This window comes from Molothrus aeneus, chromosome 3 (genome assembly GCF_037042795.1).
Source record: "Molothrus aeneus isolate 106 chromosome 3, BPBGC_Maene_1.0, whole genome shotgun sequence".
NCBI lineage: Eukaryota > Metazoa > Chordata > Aves > Passeriformes > Icteridae > Molothrus > Molothrus aeneus.
The window spans coordinates 96033239-96052463 of record NC_089648.1 but is presented as its reverse complement, the minus strand read 5'-3'; the positions used below and the strand labels follow the sequence as shown (position 1 = coordinate 96052463).

Genomic DNA, 19225 nt, shown 5'->3' with positions numbered 1-19225 from the left:
AATCAGTGCTACAGCAGTTGAAAGCACTACTGAACACAGTAGCTGCTTCCTTAGCTGCAGCTGAGGAATTAGCTAGCAAGAGCACTGCCCTCACAGACAGCCATGGCTGTTGGGGGCAGCTCTACAGCACCAGTGCAGCATTGCCAAGAGGTACCCCAGAAAGGCTGTGGAAAAGGGAGCAACAGATTAAAGGCAAAGAAGCAAATACAGAAACAAACTCTTTGTGGTCCCTGCAGTGCTTGAAGGGTATTTGATCAAGTATCAAAAGAGGAAGAAGTTTGGAAAGGTGCTGTGCTGTTACAAACTGCCACTTCTGGTGGAACAAACCCTCCCACAAGACTTTCTTGTGGAACAGGAGTAATATTTATCCTGCCTCCCATGTTTCTGCCTAATCTCTCATTAGTGACTGCAATGGCTAAACAAACTCTTTCTTTTCATTCGAATGCATTTCAAAGAGAGCAAAGTGTGTGATCTGACAGCAATTTTATTGTGTTTCAGTTTTCTGCAAAGGTTTTTATTCCCCTCTATTTTGTAGATTACTTTATAATGGACATTTTTTGCTGAAAGTGTTTTTATATTCATTCTTTTTGCATTGTGGGAATAGCAAGCATGAACTGTACTATGTCCATTGCTGGGAAAAGCAAGTCTTAGATCTGAGAGATGCAGAGCCTTACTATGATGCAGCTATTGAAGTATGCAGCTATAGAAGTATGTTTTTAATATGCATATAGCTTTATCAGATTTTAAGTAAAACTTCTTCACCTGGACATATCATACAAATTAATAATCTTTGTAAAATTACATTTTAAAGAAAATTTAATTCTGCTCTGATATTCTTTTGTTCCTAATTCTTACACTTCTATCTCTTAGTCCATCAATGTTCCTGAAAGCTCCTGGCAAGTGATGCAGGACCTGGTCTCTGAATCTCAATTGTCTTATTATCCACTGCTTTGTCCTGTGCCCTCTTCCCCTTCCTCTTCTTTATATTATAAATACTTCAGGGGATGGAGCATCCTTTATTTATGTTTGTACAGTGCTATGTAAATATAAAGTGCCATAAGTATATGTTGGTCTTAAATATTTATATTGTACTCATAAAATTCAATGCAGTCAGCAAAATACTGAAGTAGAGGTTCAAAAATTCCCTAAATGCCGCTCTCACGAGCACCTCCAAAAGGACCTTTTTGTCTTTGACAAAGAGGTAGATGGAATAATTTAAATATTTAATAGATTCTTACTTTACAGGTTGCTATGTTTTTCTATAAATAAATAATTTTTGAGAATAAAATATTAAGGTGAGCTTTTTTTATATGAAAGTACCTTTATATCTACTGCATCTACACACACCACTAGCATCGACATCCAAAAATAGTGAATTCCACCTGTTTCTTCAAATCACTTATGATTTTTTTAAAATATATTTTTATTCCAAATTTTATATAATTTTTTATGTAGTTCTGACTCCTGGGAACATCTAATGCTTGTGGTGAACAGGAATACAATGCAGCCGTTTTGAGTACATCTAAGTCAATCTGGGGGAATTTTTATTTTGTCTCTACATTTCCTAGGCAACAAAATAAACATGAACAATTTTACAGATTATTCAATTTCCCAAAAAGTTCACCATTGTTCAGTGATTTGTAATAAAATACTAGATTCCCATTCTGTTCTAAATCAAATCAGAAATTTTCCACAGACTTTGAAGAGGTGGGAGCCAGTATTGTAAAGCTCAACCACAAACAAAAAAAACCCTATATTTTGAGAAAACCTCTGCTGATTGAGGACCTAATTGACAAAACCTTTGACAACTGAATGTGGGGTCTGGGAATCTGAAATCCCAACCTCAAGACATTTTGCCCCACATATGCTTAAGCTTTTTAAATCCATTACTGATTTTGACATCCTAGTTCCTAAGGGGTCTAAAGTTCTTCCTCTAAAAATAACAGAAATGTTCAGACAAGTCTCCTAACAGGTTAACTATTATCTCATATTTTACTTCCACTAAGATATACCAAATAGACAACTTTATGCTTTCCTTATCTAAGCAGAGAATGCACATATTATCTGCTCTGAGGTTCAAGTGCCTTCAGAATATCCTATAAGAATTAACCTTAAGCTTTTGCCATTTCAGTGGCATCAATTCATCAGAGTATGAGGATCATCTTGTAGGAGGAAACCCAAACAAATTTTTAGGTCAAGCATGACAAATATTTTTGCATATTGGTAACTAATAGGTCTGTTTGTTTTCTTCTTAGGGCACATTGAATCCCTACTGTGTGCTGTGGGATGATTCAAGAATGTAAGTGACAGTTTTTTGCTTCTATTGCTATAGCTCAAATATTATGAAGTACCTAACAATATTTAAATAGTCGGTCAGTAAACGGGTTGATACAAGGACAGAGAAAATGAACCTTTGACAGACTGGAAGTACTGAGTTCTCCAGTCACTTGGCTTCCTTTATGCAGATATAAAAACTGAAATACTGCAATATCTCACCAGAAAGAGACTACTCACATAGTAACTTTAATTCACTTTTTCAAAGTTAAAATTAGAATGGCTAAGGACTGTAGTTCCTTCATGGTAGTTGCTGAGCAACAGGCAAGTGGGTAAACGATGAGACAAATAACTAAGGAAGACTGCCATTTCTGTTACTGCAGGGAGAAATACAATTTTCAAGTGTGATCCCCACAGCAATCTTCATTTTAGTAGGCTCAAATTTTCATTTAAGTTCATTAAAATAATGGCTGTATACTAAGCAGTGAAATCTTACTATTAGTCTTCTGCATTTTTAGTCGATAAAATTGTTTCCCTTCTATAGCAAAAAATAAATATCTGTTTCCCTTCTATAGCAAAAAATAAAATGTTGCTCTAAGAAAGCAAACTGGTAAAATCCATCTGTGGTTTAAAATTGATCCCAAGTTTTTGCAGTTGTAATCCAGCTGCATTAATCTTTCACAGTAAATTTCCCATTAAGGTCAAGGTGACCTCTGCATCGATGCAGATTAAGTGCTTCAAGAAGGATCCCTATATGGTTGCCAGGTTATTGTTTTTTAAAGGTGATGTTGTACTTCTTATCCAGGTATATTATATATGTCTTACAATACAGACTTATCTACAGTGTTAGAATTGCATGATTTTTGTGACTTTGTGAGTGTTTTTATCCTTGAGCTTGGATTTACACCAGCACACTGATGGCAGAGAAACAGCATTGTAGTACAGAAATGTGAAACTTTGGACATGATACTAGAAATCTTTCCAAATACAAGTAGTACCATGGTCTGTGCCTCTGCAAAGAATCATAATTTGCCAGTAACATCATAGTATTCAATTTCCATTAAATCTGTGGAATGAACTACATACTTCCTATTATGTATTATTAGGAGCACATAAAATGCAAAAGATTTGGACCACATTCTTTGTTTTCTCTTCACAGTATTTTGCTTATACAGGAGTGATACAGTGCTTTGTTTATAATTTTTTGTATGAGTTACTTTCAGTACTGTGTATTTAGAGCACATGCTCTGATTTCACTGTTCCAGTTCAGAATATCAAAGGCACATTTGAGTGTAATTAGACTGCTAAAAAAAAACTCCAACACCATGCTGCATATTTAACAATGTGATTAAAATATTTTATTCAGGTATTTGGGAGGAATGTGTGAAGTAGTTGCAAACAAATGCATTTTGTATTTGCCACTTGTTTTGCATTTCTCTTAGTGTTTTTTATGGAGAAGTTCAGTGCTACATATATGTACTGCTTTCAATATGATTTGGAATCTAGATTGAAAAGTAAACTTGTGAAACATCTAAAATTTAGATAAAGCTTACATAAAATAGTCTGAGGATTTGAGGGAGAAATATGTGCTTTTGTGTTCTGAAGGATATCTTTTCTAGGCATATTATTTAATATTAGATATTGAATATGTTAGAAAATATGAAGACTGGGGTTGTTCTTGGAGATTTGTCCATTTTTTAAAGTGATATGAGCCCTGAAATATTCCCAATAAGATGTGATGCAGCAAGGTCTGCATGTACACCAGTGTCGCTTCTTTTGAGAATATATGTGTGATATTTTTTGAGAATGTGATATTATCTCTTATCAGATGGTGCAAGAGCAAGAGCAAACTTATACTTTTTTCATCCATCCCTCTGGAGAATATCTCTTCTCTTAGCTTATTCAAAATATATTTTTGTAGTTTTTATTATTTTGTTTCTTTTTTCATTTGAACCATTTTTATTTGTATTTGTATTTGTATTTGGTTAGGAATATTTCATAATTTAAACTTTGACTCTGTGAGTTTTTAAATCATGAAAGTTCTGTAATGCTGATTCAATTCCTATCATTTATAAATCTAAACAAAAAATATGTAGAGGACTATGCAATTAGTTAGGTGCTCATGATTATGTTGGGTTCTTCGTGGCTTGGTTTTCTTTTACTTTTCTACTTTTTCTAAGTCTCAGGAATTAGTTATCTTCACCAGCAGGCAACTGGATTTGATGGATTAATAGCCTAATTCCCATTGCAAATCCTAGAGAGCTGTGATGTACTCATGTCCTTCCAAATGGGATAATTTTTGCATAACCAGGACTTGGCAAGAGTTTTGGAATAAACCCAACAAAAAGTAGCCTGCTTTAGCTGAGGGTGCTTAACTAATCAATAGTCTGTCATGAGTCAGGTGTTTTAAATTAAGTGGTTTTCAGATGAAAACTGTGTTTGCTTTTATCATTGGTATCCAGCCAGCAGCAACCTCTAATGGGTTTTTCCACCTTTTTAGCCACTTCTCCCACACCTTTATCTGCATTGGAAATTCACATTTGGTAAATGATACTACTTCCACTGATCTTGTCAGTTTAATACTTCACCAGCAGCAAGGAAGGCTTTATCTACCTGGATTTGGACATGATTTCAGGAGATTGAATAATGATTAGTTCTCTAACTTCCATCCTTGAAGAAAGTTCTGGATCTCTGAGATGTTTAATCACACCAGATCATCAAACTTATTCTACTGCCATTGGTATCTGTGACAATTTTGTCATCCTAACTTCAGTAAAAGTAGTTTTCATCCATTCTTTCTATGAGATTTGATGATTCTTCCCTCTGATTATGTTTTATAAGAATTCCCATTTATCAAGCTGGCAGCCTTGTGCCCCATCTGTAGGCATCTAGTCAAATGTGTGTGCAATATCCAGACAGTGGAACTAAAGAACAAAATAATATATCATGTATTGAACTCAATCCAATAATGCAACATTTTATTTCAGTTTATTATCCCAAAATACAGAGCACGTCTCTCTGTGGTGATTGAAACCAGGCTTTTTTATGATTTTTGGTGCTTCCTTTGATACTTCCAGCTTCCCTACACAAAGCTGGTAGCACCAGTTGTATGTAAGTGGTGATTTTTTCCCCTCAGAAATGAGTGATAACTTCACCTACTCATTTCAGAAAATGTATTCAGATGTTGCCTTCAGTAAAATCTCAGGATCCTGAATGCTTCTCCATCTAGTTCATAGGAAAATTCTTGGAATATTTTTACTTAACATTCTAAGGAGAAACAATTCAGTTTCTTAAACCAATCAATAAAAAAAATCAGAAAGATTTATGTCTTTTCTGTTTGCATTATCTAGCATGAGCAAACAATCCCCACTGTCAGGAACTGTTTGTGATCCATTAGTTCAAGAGTCTCAGTCCACAAAGAGAAGGAAAAGGTGTTGGTCAGGTACAAGCACGACAGAAGTGATTTTAAAGATTTTAAGTTGAAACAAAACTTGAAAGCTTTTCTTTGTCCTTCCTAGCTTTCTGGAGAGGAAAACAAGAAAGGATAGGGAGACAGCAAAAACAGTTTCAACCTACAGTTGGGTCACCTGTCCTGGCTGTGTCTCCTCCCAGCCTCCCAAACACTCCCAGCCTCCTCACTAGCATGGCAGCATGAAAAGCAGAAAACGTCTTGGCTCTGTGTAAGCCCTGCTCAGCAGTAACAAAAACATCTCTATATTATCAACCCATTGTTCAGCACAAATCCAAAACATAACTCCATAGTAGCCACTGTGAAGACAATCAATTCTATCCCAGTCAAAAGGAGCACAATGGATCTCTAGCATCTATGAAAGTTTGGCCTGACAAAATCAGTCATTTGTCTTAGAGGACCCAGCCCCTGGAATCTTGAACCAGGTGCAGAATTCAAAACACAGTAGGAGGCTGGAAAGGTGCCACAGTACTGAATGTGGGAAGTACCTCCCTCACATGCAACCCTCAGCTATCACCACTGCAGTGAGGGCAGGGAAGGTGGGGTAGATGTGTTGGGCCACAGAGTGGAAGTGATATCTCACATGGCAGTTCCTAGAGTCACCAACTGAGGAGCAAAATAGTGCAGCTGATGTTTGTTCTTTTAGAAATGTGTTGGACATAATGTGGGCACATGTGCTCTCCACAGGACCGTCAGTTGTTGCTGATGTTCTCCACATCTGTATGCAGTGCAGCATGACATCTCACAGAACTGGATCAGGAAAGGGCTTTAGTATTCTGAAGCTCTCTCTGCCAGTTGCTGCAGAAGGGTGTTATAGCAGGATGGCAGTGCTTTATTTGACCATATGTGTGCTCATAATAGCTTGTGCCTGCTGACTATACAGTTGGAAGAAGTACAATGCAATTAGCTGAAATTTTTAATATTGCAAGAATTTTGACCTGGTTCAGTTTCAGATTAGGACAAGTGGTACATCTGCTCTATTTTTTTTCCATATTGCTATGCAAGTTTCCATGGGCAGGGGCTTAGATTTTCTACCCTTAAGCTATATGAAAGTATGAATACCCATATATGCAAAATGACAAAATGCATACATTTATATAAATTTTGATTACACTCTAGACATATTTTTGCATCCTCCATTAAAGAGGGTTAAAAAAAAGTTTACAATTACTTTTTTTTTAATTATCCCCTACAGCTTTTAGGTTTTTTTCTCCCGTTGTCCCTGGATACAAGTCTGGAGAAATAGTCCAATAAATGAGAGTCTACTAGCTAATTTTCTGCAAATCAGCTTTTCAATGTAAACTTGTATGCACACCAACAAACAACTTATGCATTTTGTTGCCCAGTGGTAAAATTTACAGGGAACACCGATCTGCTATGTCTCTCTCCTCTCCACTTTGATTTTTAAAACTAGCACAATGGACCAATAAAGGTTTAGGCTTTTTTTTTTTTGTCCTAGCCTTTTAACCTTTGAAAATAGGTTTGACAACTCATAATAACTTTTTTCAAAATGTGTCAAACTAATCATCAAATCATTAGAATATCCTAAGTCAGAATTTTCTTCTGAAAATATTAATAGTAACCTCTCCCCTCTCCTTACTTTATGTTAGTTCACAGTCATATTGCTTTTGTCCCCAGAAAGAGATTGAGGAAGTTGAATGACAGTAAGTATAGTTTGGCAGTACATTCCAGATAAAGCTTTGCTTCTTCCACTGACTGCAGTCAGTCTTGTTGGTCCAGCTTTACAGTCAGACTTTACTCCTGGCACATTTTTCAAGGCAGAAAACTCTCTTTCTATGTTAGTTTCTATGCTTATGTTCATTAATGAAGCTGAAAGATAAATGCCTCCTGGAACTCCCGTTTTCATGAAGAACTTTCCGTACTGGAACCTATGTAACAGCACCCTACACATTGTATCCCTGCTAGTCCTGCATAAAGACTTGGAAGACTTTACAGAATCATGTTCTTTTTCATTAAAACAGTATGAGATGAAAAACCTGACCAAACTCCTTTGCAGACAGCCAAAAGGCTTTGACTGATTTGAATCAGATCAGATCAAGTGAAGAACCATGCAAGCCATGTAAGACCTAAATTTAAAAACTTTTAAATTCACAAACTGCTAAGATTATAGTGTAATGTAGAAAATTAATTCTGAAATATTGCTCAATATAAATGGAGTTTCTTTATGTTGAAAAAGAGTCAGACCAAAATTTTCTTTCCTTAAGTCACACAAAATGAATCAGTATATATGGGAGGAATTTATAATTTAGTACGTTTTTTATAACACTGCTCTTCACTAACACCTACACGGCCATGAACAGAGCTTACATGGTGTACTGAGACTTATAACAAAAAAAAGAAATCAAATTAATTCCTGATAATAAGTTCACTTTTTAATTCTTACAGGGTGATTAATCAACTCCATTTGTTGAGAATTCAATTGCTATTTATTGCTGTTATGTAAATGTAGATTTTTCACAAACTAAAAATAGTGTTGTCTTGTAATATCAGGCACTTTAAATTCTGGACTGTAACTAAAAAGAACCAGTGATTGTATCTTCATAATCAAATTTAGAAATTATAATTGGACTTTTGACAGATTTTTAGTGTATAATGAGGACAAAAGATAATTAAGCAGTTTGAATAAGCTTCACTACAGGAAAAAATCAGTCATAATTTGGTTTTGTATCCAGGTTTCCAGAAAAATTAATGTATCTTACTAAGTCAAATAAAATGCAATTGTTTTTTTCTTAATGAAACTTCACCAAGAAATGCAAAAAACAGGATCTGGAGATCCACCATGGTGCTGGCCTTGGGCTGACTTGTAGAAGGAAACAATGTGTACCAAATAGCACAGATTTCAAATGTACAAAATAGCACAATTGAAACTGCAAAAGTTTAGCAACCTTTCTCATTTATGTCATGTACCTCTTAAAAGTTTTTACACCTGCAAATTTAAAAGCAATTTAACATAGAGGTTCATACCATTCTCCCTGGTTTACATCTAGGGGAAACTAGAGCATGATGAAAGCAAAGCTGTTCATCCAAGTTCACTCATGGTAGAGTTCCAAATTCCTGAGTCCTATGTGACAATGTTCCCTACCTCTTCTCAAAGCCAATATCATTCTCCTGCCATGAAGCAGATCTCTGAAGTTTGAATAGTTTTATAATTATATTTCTCCTTCTTTTTTTTTTCTTTTTTTTTTTTTTCTCATTCATTCTGATGATCTCAGGACTGTTGTCTGTTTTGGAGAATTTAGCTCTGTTTATCCAACAGAAGTAATGCAGAAGCACTAAAGGTCCTTGTATTATACCATCATTAAATAAAAGTAAAACCTGCTTATGCCACCAAAGAAGTTGAATAATCTGGGGAATATTTGCTTGGCCATGTGAGAAGAGCTGTGCACCTATTCCTTTGAAAATAGGGGTACAGATCATGTGCATAAAATTGCTTATAAGTAAATCATATTATTTGTTACTTTTCAATTTATTTGCAGTCAGTACAAAAAAAAAAAAAGCCCAATAAAATGGAATTACAACTGGTATAAATATAGGTAGTTGTAGTAATATGATAAGAACAATATAATACAATATCATACAATGTATTTTTTAACACTTGCAGAGTGTAGGTTTGCTTGTCTTTACTTGAAAATGTGTATATCTAATTCTCCTGAATTACTAAGTAATCCCTCTGGTAAATCAAACATCCTGTAATTCATTGAAGTCTGGTCTGTCTTACTACAAGTGGTTTTTGGCAAAATGATCTTAAATAAATATTTGAAATTATGTTTTAAAATTCATCTTAGAGGTTATCTTCCAACTCTATCAGTTGTTCTTGAACTGTCAACATTGAAATTTTATCTCTGCCTGATAAAACTGTAAAAACTACATCAAAACCAGTCAAACACATGTCCAGTGTAAGTCTGCCATATGTTACCAATCTCTATCACAAATACACATGTTCTAATGCTGTATCAGTGTCTCACTGACCTCTCACGTGTCTTTACATGTAATAAATCTTTTGCTGAATCTCTGAGCCAAAGTTGAGTAAGATGAGCAGATTCAGTTTAAATCTCTTCCTGGACCAGTCACTAGAGGGAAGCAAAGACCTTCACGTGCCTGTTCATGACGTCAATCAATGTGTATCTCCTCACTGACAAAATCTGGTCAGTATTCAGTCTAAAAATTTTAAAAAGGCTTATTTGGTAAAAAATAACTCTTTCAAAAAAAAAAAAATTCTGTGTGGATTACTTCCAGAGGCCGTTGTCGTTAAAATATAGAGTTGTTTTTGTGAATCACGTTTTCAGAATTTGAAACTAGACAAGAAATTCAGTGTAGAGTGGATAAAGAAGACAGGTTTAAGATTTTCAGCCTTTGAAGTGTCCCAATATTCAGAAAAATACATTGAAAGATTAGCAAAGTAGTAGCTATGCACTTGCATCATGTTACAAAATCTAAGATAGAATACAGTGTTTTCTTGATATCTTTTTGTTGATTCTCCCTTAGATATCCATGCTTCCATTCCATTTTTTTTCCTTGGGTAAATCTCATCCTGTATAAGCAGTTCTTCGGTACATACCAGATAAACAGATCAAAGGAACATCAAGTCATTAAATAAGACTACTTCATCATGTACTCTGTCTCAGCACAGAGAAAGCATAACATGTGTATATATCAACTCATATTTATCTGACAATTTGTGACAGATTATACATGGAGGAGGTTTACCATATACTATATTTTTACTGTAGTTAATTCAATCCAGCTCTACTTAGTGAGGATGCAACTCAACTTACCATTCTCTCCCATAAGCTAGGCTGGTTTAATTCCTTTAAAACAGAAACATTTGAAGGCAATGTTGCATTTGATAAAGTGGCCTCTGATATGAATTGAATTAGCCATAAAGCTGAAATGACTAGAAACAAGGATAAAAATAATGTTTGTGAGTTTATTAGTTTGAATTCTAAATTATTTAAAGATTGCAGGGACAACATTTGTACAACTTATCCATTTGAATAGAAGATCTTTCATTAAGCTTAAGCTATGCAGGGTGGCCAGACCTTAATGAGAATAATACAAATGTATATCAGGATTTAAGTGAGTTTAAATGGAAGGTAATATGCTAGATGAAGAGCTCCAAGCAAAGTAATTTCACAGGAAAACCAAAACTGTTGTGTTGAATAGCTGCTAGATTATGGCTAAATAGATTTTTAGCTGAAAGCATGGTGTAGTTGTGATGGTTTTTTAATGTTATCATCATCTTCTCTGATAATGTTGAGTAAGAGAAATTTCCTGTATAGCTAGTTAATGAAGTATAATATACATATACATTCAAGTGCATGTGCTGGGAATAACATTCTGCAATCGTGCTATTATTCAAAGTAATGGAGTACATAATATAATTCTAAATTTCACAGGCTGTCGTTATAATTCTTGATGCTACATGTTATACTAATGATGCAATTTCTAGTGGTTGTCTTTTCTGTTCTATCTACCCATAACTATGGAAGCAAAGCAAAATATCTCTGCATGTAACAAAAACATTCATCAAAATGTCATCATGTGACTGTCAGTTCATGACTTAACATGAATATGATCCTGACGTCAAGTTCACTAATAGATCCTTAGATGGCCCAGGCTTAAAAATGGATTTGGAAAATAGAACTAGAATCACACTGCAGGTATTGACACAAATCCAGGAGTCGTTCCATCAACATGAATGGCAATAATTAAGGGATTGCATGTTCTGACATGTAGAGCAATAGAGAACTAGAAAAATAATATCACTGCTTATAATGAATCTGATATGTTTGTATGCTTAGCCTGTAAAGAGTTCATTATTTTGACCAGACTTAAAACCAAATCCTTTAAGTTTATACTTAGTCAAAATTGCTACTTTGATTGAAATATAGAGCTATTAAATGTCTTTTTTAAAGTGTGTGTACTTCTTTGATGCCTTCTTTGATACCTGCTCAGTTTTAATCTTTATTCACAAAAATAAGCCATGATTTTAATACATCAAAATAGCTTAAAAAATAAATATATAAAGTATGAGATAATAACACAAACAAAATTGCTTAAAACAAAAAATAATTATTTCATTTGCACAACTTCTGATTGTATTTAGCCAATATAGTGCCCTGCAGCTAGTAGAGAAATTCTTAAAAGAGAGCAAGAGTCAGCAGCATTCAGGAAGCAGTCTAATCTCTTTTTAAGCAGTTTATACTCTGAAAATTGTAGCATGCACAGGAGAAAGTTGATAGTATCGTTTTCTATGCACATCACATCTTCAGCCCATTCTTCCCCTCCCTGCCACTTTTTCTTGTAAATGGACAGCCAAACATCTGATGTTTTAGGTACACAATTGTGTGTGCTTACACACATACTTCTTCATTCTGTGTACATGCAGAGAGTAAAATTTTTGAGGAATAAAGCATGTAAAAATATTTACCACTACCCCCTCAAAAAGTACAATTAAAAATATTAAACATCCATTTCTTTATTTTATTATACAGCAAAGCATGCTGTGTATACTGCAATGTATATTTATCTGATGTCAGGTTCTACATGCTCTCAATGTAATTTATATTGGAGAACATATATTGATCTTAAATTAGATGACAAACACCTCTTGTATATTGCCTCTGCTTTGTTGCAAATGCAAGAGAAAGGCAATGCTAAATCTACAAAAACACCCTTTTTTCTCTCTTTGTCTGTCTGTCTATCTATCTATCTATCTATCTATCATGTGTCTATCATTAATCTTTCTTTACTTACTTTGCCTGTACAGTTGACTGTTAGAATATGTTTTATTTTTGTTTTTTTGTCTGAAGCAGACTATTCTGCCCTCATATTTTTGTAACTGATTTACACAAGAAAAATGTGATTAGACACGACATTCTTTTCCTCTGAGGTTCTTCTAGTAGATAGAAAAATTTTCATCACAGTCAAGGAAATATATGGATTTCTAAATATAGTGAGTCAGTGTTTCAGCCAAAATTAGAGAACAAGGTGCTCTTAGGTCCACAACCCTGTGATCTAGCCACCAGAATTACCTGTCTTTCTTTAGTCTAGAATATGTCTAGCACTTGTGAAAGGACCCATGTGATTCTCACCTTCCTGCAAAAATAGAAACATCTCTTGTGTGTCATTTTAAGGAGCTATGAAAGACTAGTGTGTAGATGCACAGCTATCTAAGAATAATGATAGAAGATGAAATCCCAGACAAAGACCATCTTAATCTCTGGAAAACATGGAAGTTGCTTGTTCAGACAATTGTGGGGAAGAGCCAGGGAGAACTGGGAGTGAGGTGAGAAGGCATTTGCTGACACATTCTGCTGTGTAAGGAGTTTCTGTAGATGCTGGGCATTCTGTTTTAGAGATACCCTTCTGTTACAACCTCTCTGTGCCACTGCCAGCTCAAACTATTATCCAAATGTCACTTTATAACCTATACAACTAATGCTAAGGTTTGACTAGACCTTTACAGTTTACTTTGATTAATCCAATTGTTTCTGAGAAAATAAATATCACAAAACCAAGGAAAACCCAGGTCAATGTTCTGGGGAAGTGAATAATTTTTTTGGTATTACTTGTATTTGATTTTGAAGTATAAGTCATCAGTGGTCAACTTTAAAGCTGATGTTTTTAATAATTTCTCTTCTGGATTTCTTTTCTGTTTAGTTTTGTAGAAGAGAAGGTATTTTTTTGGATATGTTAATGTGTTTGAATATGCCTTAAATTTGAGGGTTAATGTGAAAGCCTCAATTTAGATACCCTAATACAAGCATGTAGAACAATTTCAGTATATATGTACAGAAGATAAGAGAAAATACACCTTCAAAGCAGGGGAAGGCACCGGAAGGCTTTTTTAGTAGTACTTCTTTAGTAGGAAATTTAATCAATTACTAACAGCAGAATTAACAACATAATTGAGAAAACACTCAGATGTTTATAGCAGCAAGTGCCACTGTCATGGGGTACCATATACAGGTAAAGTGTCCTCTAGGCCCTATAGACTGTACTGGCAAGATGTCCTTTGACTAATGGAAACTTAAAAATTTTACATACCTATAGGTACTTATATTTAGAATTTTCAATACCAGACTGAATTCTACACTATATATAAATTTCTACCTCAGCATATGGATTTTTAAATTATGTCCTTCGGATAAACACATACTTAATAAAGAGATAAGGATGACCTTTTGTAAAATAACCCACGGTCAAAGTCTTTGTGGAGCACTAGGGATTCTCACAGCTTTTTCTTTCCAGGAGACAGCCCTGACCATCAGACTACAAATAATGATCTCATAAAGCTGTGTAAAAATAATAAGCATAATTTAAAATATGGAATATATGCTATTGACATTGAACTCACAAAACTAGGTATAGAAGAAAGCAGTTCAGAAATAAATTAACATGTTATGCCATTAGTTTTTAGAGATAGGAATTTTCCAACTTTGTAAATTCATTGTTGAGGACATAGTGACAACCAGTAACTTTATGAAGGAAGCATCCTCCAAAGGCAACATAGAAAATATCTGTGTCTTGTCAGAGGAGAGGCAATACATTGGGTGAAGTTAATATCAAATCAATTTGATAGGCATTTTTGAATAAAATAAAAGGAGAAATGAGTCCTCATAAGGAATAGGACATGTTCTGAAACATAATGTCTAATTTCTAACACATAGTTTGTAGTGAGAATCAGGATGTAATAAAATAATGCTTTGCCTTCTCTCCACACTTGGGTAAGATACTAAAAAATGTGTATTTGTGGTCCTACAAGGTTGATTATGTTCCCAATAGCATTTTTGGGGCATTTTCTGCCCTGTTTACAAACCTATTTATGAAGTGAAAGAACTTTACTATATTATTAGCCTTCCATCATGTTATCACAGTTAACAAGCAGAGATTACAATGAAGTTGCTTTAGTGGTACACAGTCAATCCATTATCATTATAACAGCTGTTAAATGAAATGGTCTGATATTCACCATAATCTTGCATAACTTTTTGAATGCCACAATTGATATTGAACAAATTATTGTGTTACTGAAGTGAGAACAAGTCTAGGATTTCGTACATGTGACAACACTTTGGTGGGGATGGGGATTTTTTCTCCTTTGGTGGGGATTTTTTTCCTTTTTTTTTTTTTTTTTTTTTGAACTGCAACACAACATTTTCTGTGGTTTTAGGTAGTTTTTCAGATTTTTTTTTTAGATTTTAATTCCTGTCACAATATACCATTAATGACTTTATACAGGCTAAGATTGACTCAGGCGAACATTTCTGGCTACATGGTTCCTCTGCTGTATTTTTTAAACAGTGAGATGGTCTGACTTTTGTGAAGCAGAAAACCTAGTCTGATTCTGCATTGTGACACAAATTAAGATTACAAACTTCCCATGACTTTTTTAATACCAGTTATAACTCAATGGTTTTGATTGCTTCTCAAATAATTTCCTAGAGGCCAAAACCTGAGAAATAACCTTGTTAACCTTTCTTAATTAAAGTGTACTCTAAAACATAAAAGCTGTAGCTGAATGGCTGACATCACACTCCCCTTTCCCCTATCCACTGATATGGTGCTGTTATTTTGTCATGTGAATTGAAATTCATTTTATAAGACAGCACTCACACCTGCAAGTAGAACCCATTTAGGTGCAAACATCCTGGTAGCAGGGATTACCTATGTCAGCAAATAGGACTACATAGCAAGAAAACTAATTAACAATGAAACATGACCAGATGTATTATAAAAAGCCTTTAATGAATTGTGTCTTATAAATGTTCCAAAACTGGTTTTCTCTACCATGCACTGAGTAATTGCTATCATGTTTGGAATTTGCTTGCTCTCAGTTCTCACTTAAACTTCATATTTTAGTCTCTTCTTCAGTATGCTGTACAGGACATAAATTCTGATCATCATTAAATCACTTTTTTATTACATTTTTTGCATTCTTTCCAGAAGGATGTCTAAAAATAATGAAATTTTAGTCTGAGGGATATTTTGCCCTTTACAATAATGTAATCAGTGAAACGTGTGGAAACTCCCAGGCAGTTACTTGAGTGGTAAAAGGCAATGAATAACATAAGGATCATATTTCTTTCCAGAGGAAAAAAAGTTCTGGTTAACAAATAATTCAATATTTACTTATTTTGCTCTTGTGCATACAATCAGGTAACTTAGAAATATCTATCTAAAGTTATTTTTACTTTAGCCTCTGTGCTTTTTTTTCTTCAATCTTCTGGAATTATGACATATAAAGTAATTTTTTAGTCCTGCAGATAATGTTCCTTGTGTTTTCAACTAGCTCTCCAACTGGGTGAAAATTTTAAAACTTTTTACAAGTACTATGTCAATGACACTTGCAATTTTTTTCCATGAACTATGAGAAGAGCAGATTAGCCTCTACTGCTAATTTTTTTAGTGAAAAAATGTAAACCAAAACCATAATATAGGAGAATGCTATATAGCAGACATTCCAGTTAGTTATGTAAGTAGGTTCATTACCTTCAATCTATGTGAGTTTAGTTTGCTATCTGCATATTAAATGAGCTTGTCTGTCAAATTATTGGCACTGATTGTCTACCTAAATTTAAGCTCCTGCTTTGTTGAACTGGGAGTTCTTTTATCATTTATCTGCTGAAAGAAAACTTCAATAGGTTGTTAAAGGCCACAGTACAACTGTAGCTAAATTTTAAAAGAAAGAAAATAGGACGTTTAATACCAAGTGTACTCTTGTGTTAAAAAGGATTTCTCAGGTAAGAACAGAGAACAGTGATGCCATCCAAAAGTTTAGTAGTTTAAGTAGACATGAGTAGACCCAGTTGATAAAGAGATAGATTAATTTTTGTTTTTATTATAACTGAAATATGCTTATACAGGAAAAAATAATTTGTAGTAGTCTTACTGACCATCTGACCATTGAAGTCTTCATCTTCTGTTTTAATTGTACACTTCCTTCCTCAATAAAACTCCAGGCAAGACATCTAGATGCCCTTGAACAAAATTTAAATTCATCAATACATACATTTAATTTAATACACTGTAAACCTTTGTCCAAATAAGGGCAAAAGAAATACGGCACTTTTCTGAAAATAGTCTGCATCAGAATGGCATTATGAAGTGTCATATCTTCTCTCAGTGACTTTCATTTAACTTTGGATGGGTTTATGACTAAAAACAAACAAACAACAGACAAACAGCCAGTTCTCACTTTAAAACCTCAGTCAGAGAGCTAAAAGTCCAGGGTGTCTTTTCTGCCAATCAATAATTCTTCCCTTTGGAGTGAATTCACAGAATTGGTAAAGATGCACCAGAGCTGCACACTATAAGATTATTCCTCATGTACTGAATTTGCACATTTTCTTTAGTTCACTCTCCCTAGCTGTAAGAGGTCTCTGTTGGTAAAAGAGGTACTGCTGCTGCTAAGATGATACTGGTATGCTAGCCCTTGTCAGTGCCATTTAAAAAGGAAAATAATTTCCACTTTACAAATGAGAAATCTTAAGCCCAGATGTGCTTGTTTAACTTCAACAGTGGTGAAAAAGTAAGAATTCAGAGGTAGATATTGAACCCACGACTTCTGAGTCAATGTGAACTCTCAGGGGTTCTGTAGTGTCAAATGTACATAAGTCCCTGAAGCAGGAGTCCCATAGTTTCCAGAGAAGAGACATCATCATTTGGTTAGTATAGTCTGCCTATTTGTCATTTTCTGGCCCTATGAATAATATGTTTATATATTATATTTATGCAGACTGCAGCACAGTGCAACAGGTTGTAAAAAGAGTGATCTTCAATCCAGAATTTGCAGACCCTGAGTTAAGATGCTTGTGAACTCCTGCTATCTGATGAAGACCTAATATCCAGGGCTCCCCTCTTTGAAGTTGTGTTTTGGGACAACACTGCTTGTATCTTTCTGGCAGCTTTATTTAAAAGGAAATGAGCCAGTTATCTGTATGATGCTGTTATCTGTGAATGGAAAGTGGTTTCAGGTGTCAATCCCTGTAGGCATTAACTAAGTGGAATTCTTAACATTTCACTTTGCAGTTTTTCTATTGATTCATTTATCTGTCTTTTATTCAAAGCTGCTGAAAATTCTGCCCTCAAGCAGCTAACTATACCTATTCACTATTAAAAGAAACTTAAACACCTAACTCTCAGGTTAGTAAATTTTATTTTCAGTGCCATGATTACCATGTTATTTAAACACATGGCTCTTTAAGGCCTACCCCACAGCAACAGTTTCACTGGGCTAGAATCAGTCCAAATCTGATGCAAATTGAGCATTTTCCTCCTAGGCATTTAGTGCCTTCTAAAAATTGGATTAAACTCAAAGAGATTCTGATGTTTTAGTTCAGTAAGTAATTATTTTCATATGTGACTTTCTGATTTCACAGTTTCTCTCGAGACCCACATCTCACCAAAGTATTAGATTAAGACTGATTAAACACATATCCTTATCTGAAATCTACAGGGGGCAATGTTCAAGATCATCTCTAATCTTGCACAATTGAAGTTGTCTTCAGCATGGGATTAGAAATTTTGATATGCTTTGTTACAAATAAAACTAGACGTATTTAAGTTTTCCATCATATATGCTCAAATCTTCTGGATTCTCCCATATGTGTACAGAGAGATGCAAACTTGCAGAGGAAATTTTTTTGGTTTATATATTCTGTTGTTTCCCTATTCTGTGTGGTTTTGAAAGTAAGGAGGAAAACCCTGTCTTTGAGAAGGGAAAATACTAAAACCAAGATGATTATAGTGGTGTTTAGTTTGGAAGATGTTTTTTTCAGTTTTTAGCCTTAGTTGTGTGCATAAAAACAGCAACAAGTATATGTGACTAATGGCAACATTTCAATGTTGGACTTGTGATGAACTGCAAAATAACACTTACCAAGAAGCATCCCACATTTTGCTATTTCTAGTTTCCTTGATTTTCCCATCCAGTGATCTGTAACATTGATCACAATATTTCGAGTATCACTACAGATGCCAGCTATCTCCCAAGACATCTAGATGCAAAGGGAAAAATAATAATTAAAAACTTTTTCTACACCTTGTCATTGCAGTCTACTGTAGTGTGGAGTCAATATATTCTACACTACCTTCAGCTGCTGGTTTGGATACTGGTAGCTGCCTGGTTGTGATAGAAAAACTCAGCACAGGCAGCTTTCTCTGATTCTGTAAACTAAAGTTATTTCGGGAGCCATTATTTCCCGAGAAGAATCACTGCTATAGTATGGCAAAGGAACACTCTTTCTGAGACTAAAATAAAACTAAATACGCTTTTTGGGGCCATAGTAATTTCTTAACTATACATGCTTATGGCATAAGATTAGGACTATGATATGTGAATAATATTAATAATATTAATAATATTACGCATTTCAATAAATTAATTTTATTTAGCATTTAACACTGAAAGAACATCAACTTTTACCTTGCTAAGTACTGGTCATATAACTTACTGTT

At 34.5% G+C, this 19225-nt stretch overlaps 1 protein-coding gene across 6 annotated transcripts in view; it reads left to right on the top strand.

The window, feature by feature from the left end:
- ADGRB3 (adhesion G protein-coupled receptor B3) overlaps positions 1-19225 on the top strand; it is a 446706-nt gene that overhangs the window by 269831 nt on the left and 157650 nt on the right. For all 6 annotated transcript variants that reach the window (XM_066547462.1, XM_066547459.1, XM_066547457.1 and 3 more), the window contains exon 16: positions 2256-2299. In XM_066547462.1, the coding sequence (XP_066403559.1) occupies positions 2256-2299 (44 nt within the window). The remainder of the gene's footprint in view (positions 1-2255; positions 2300-19225) is intronic.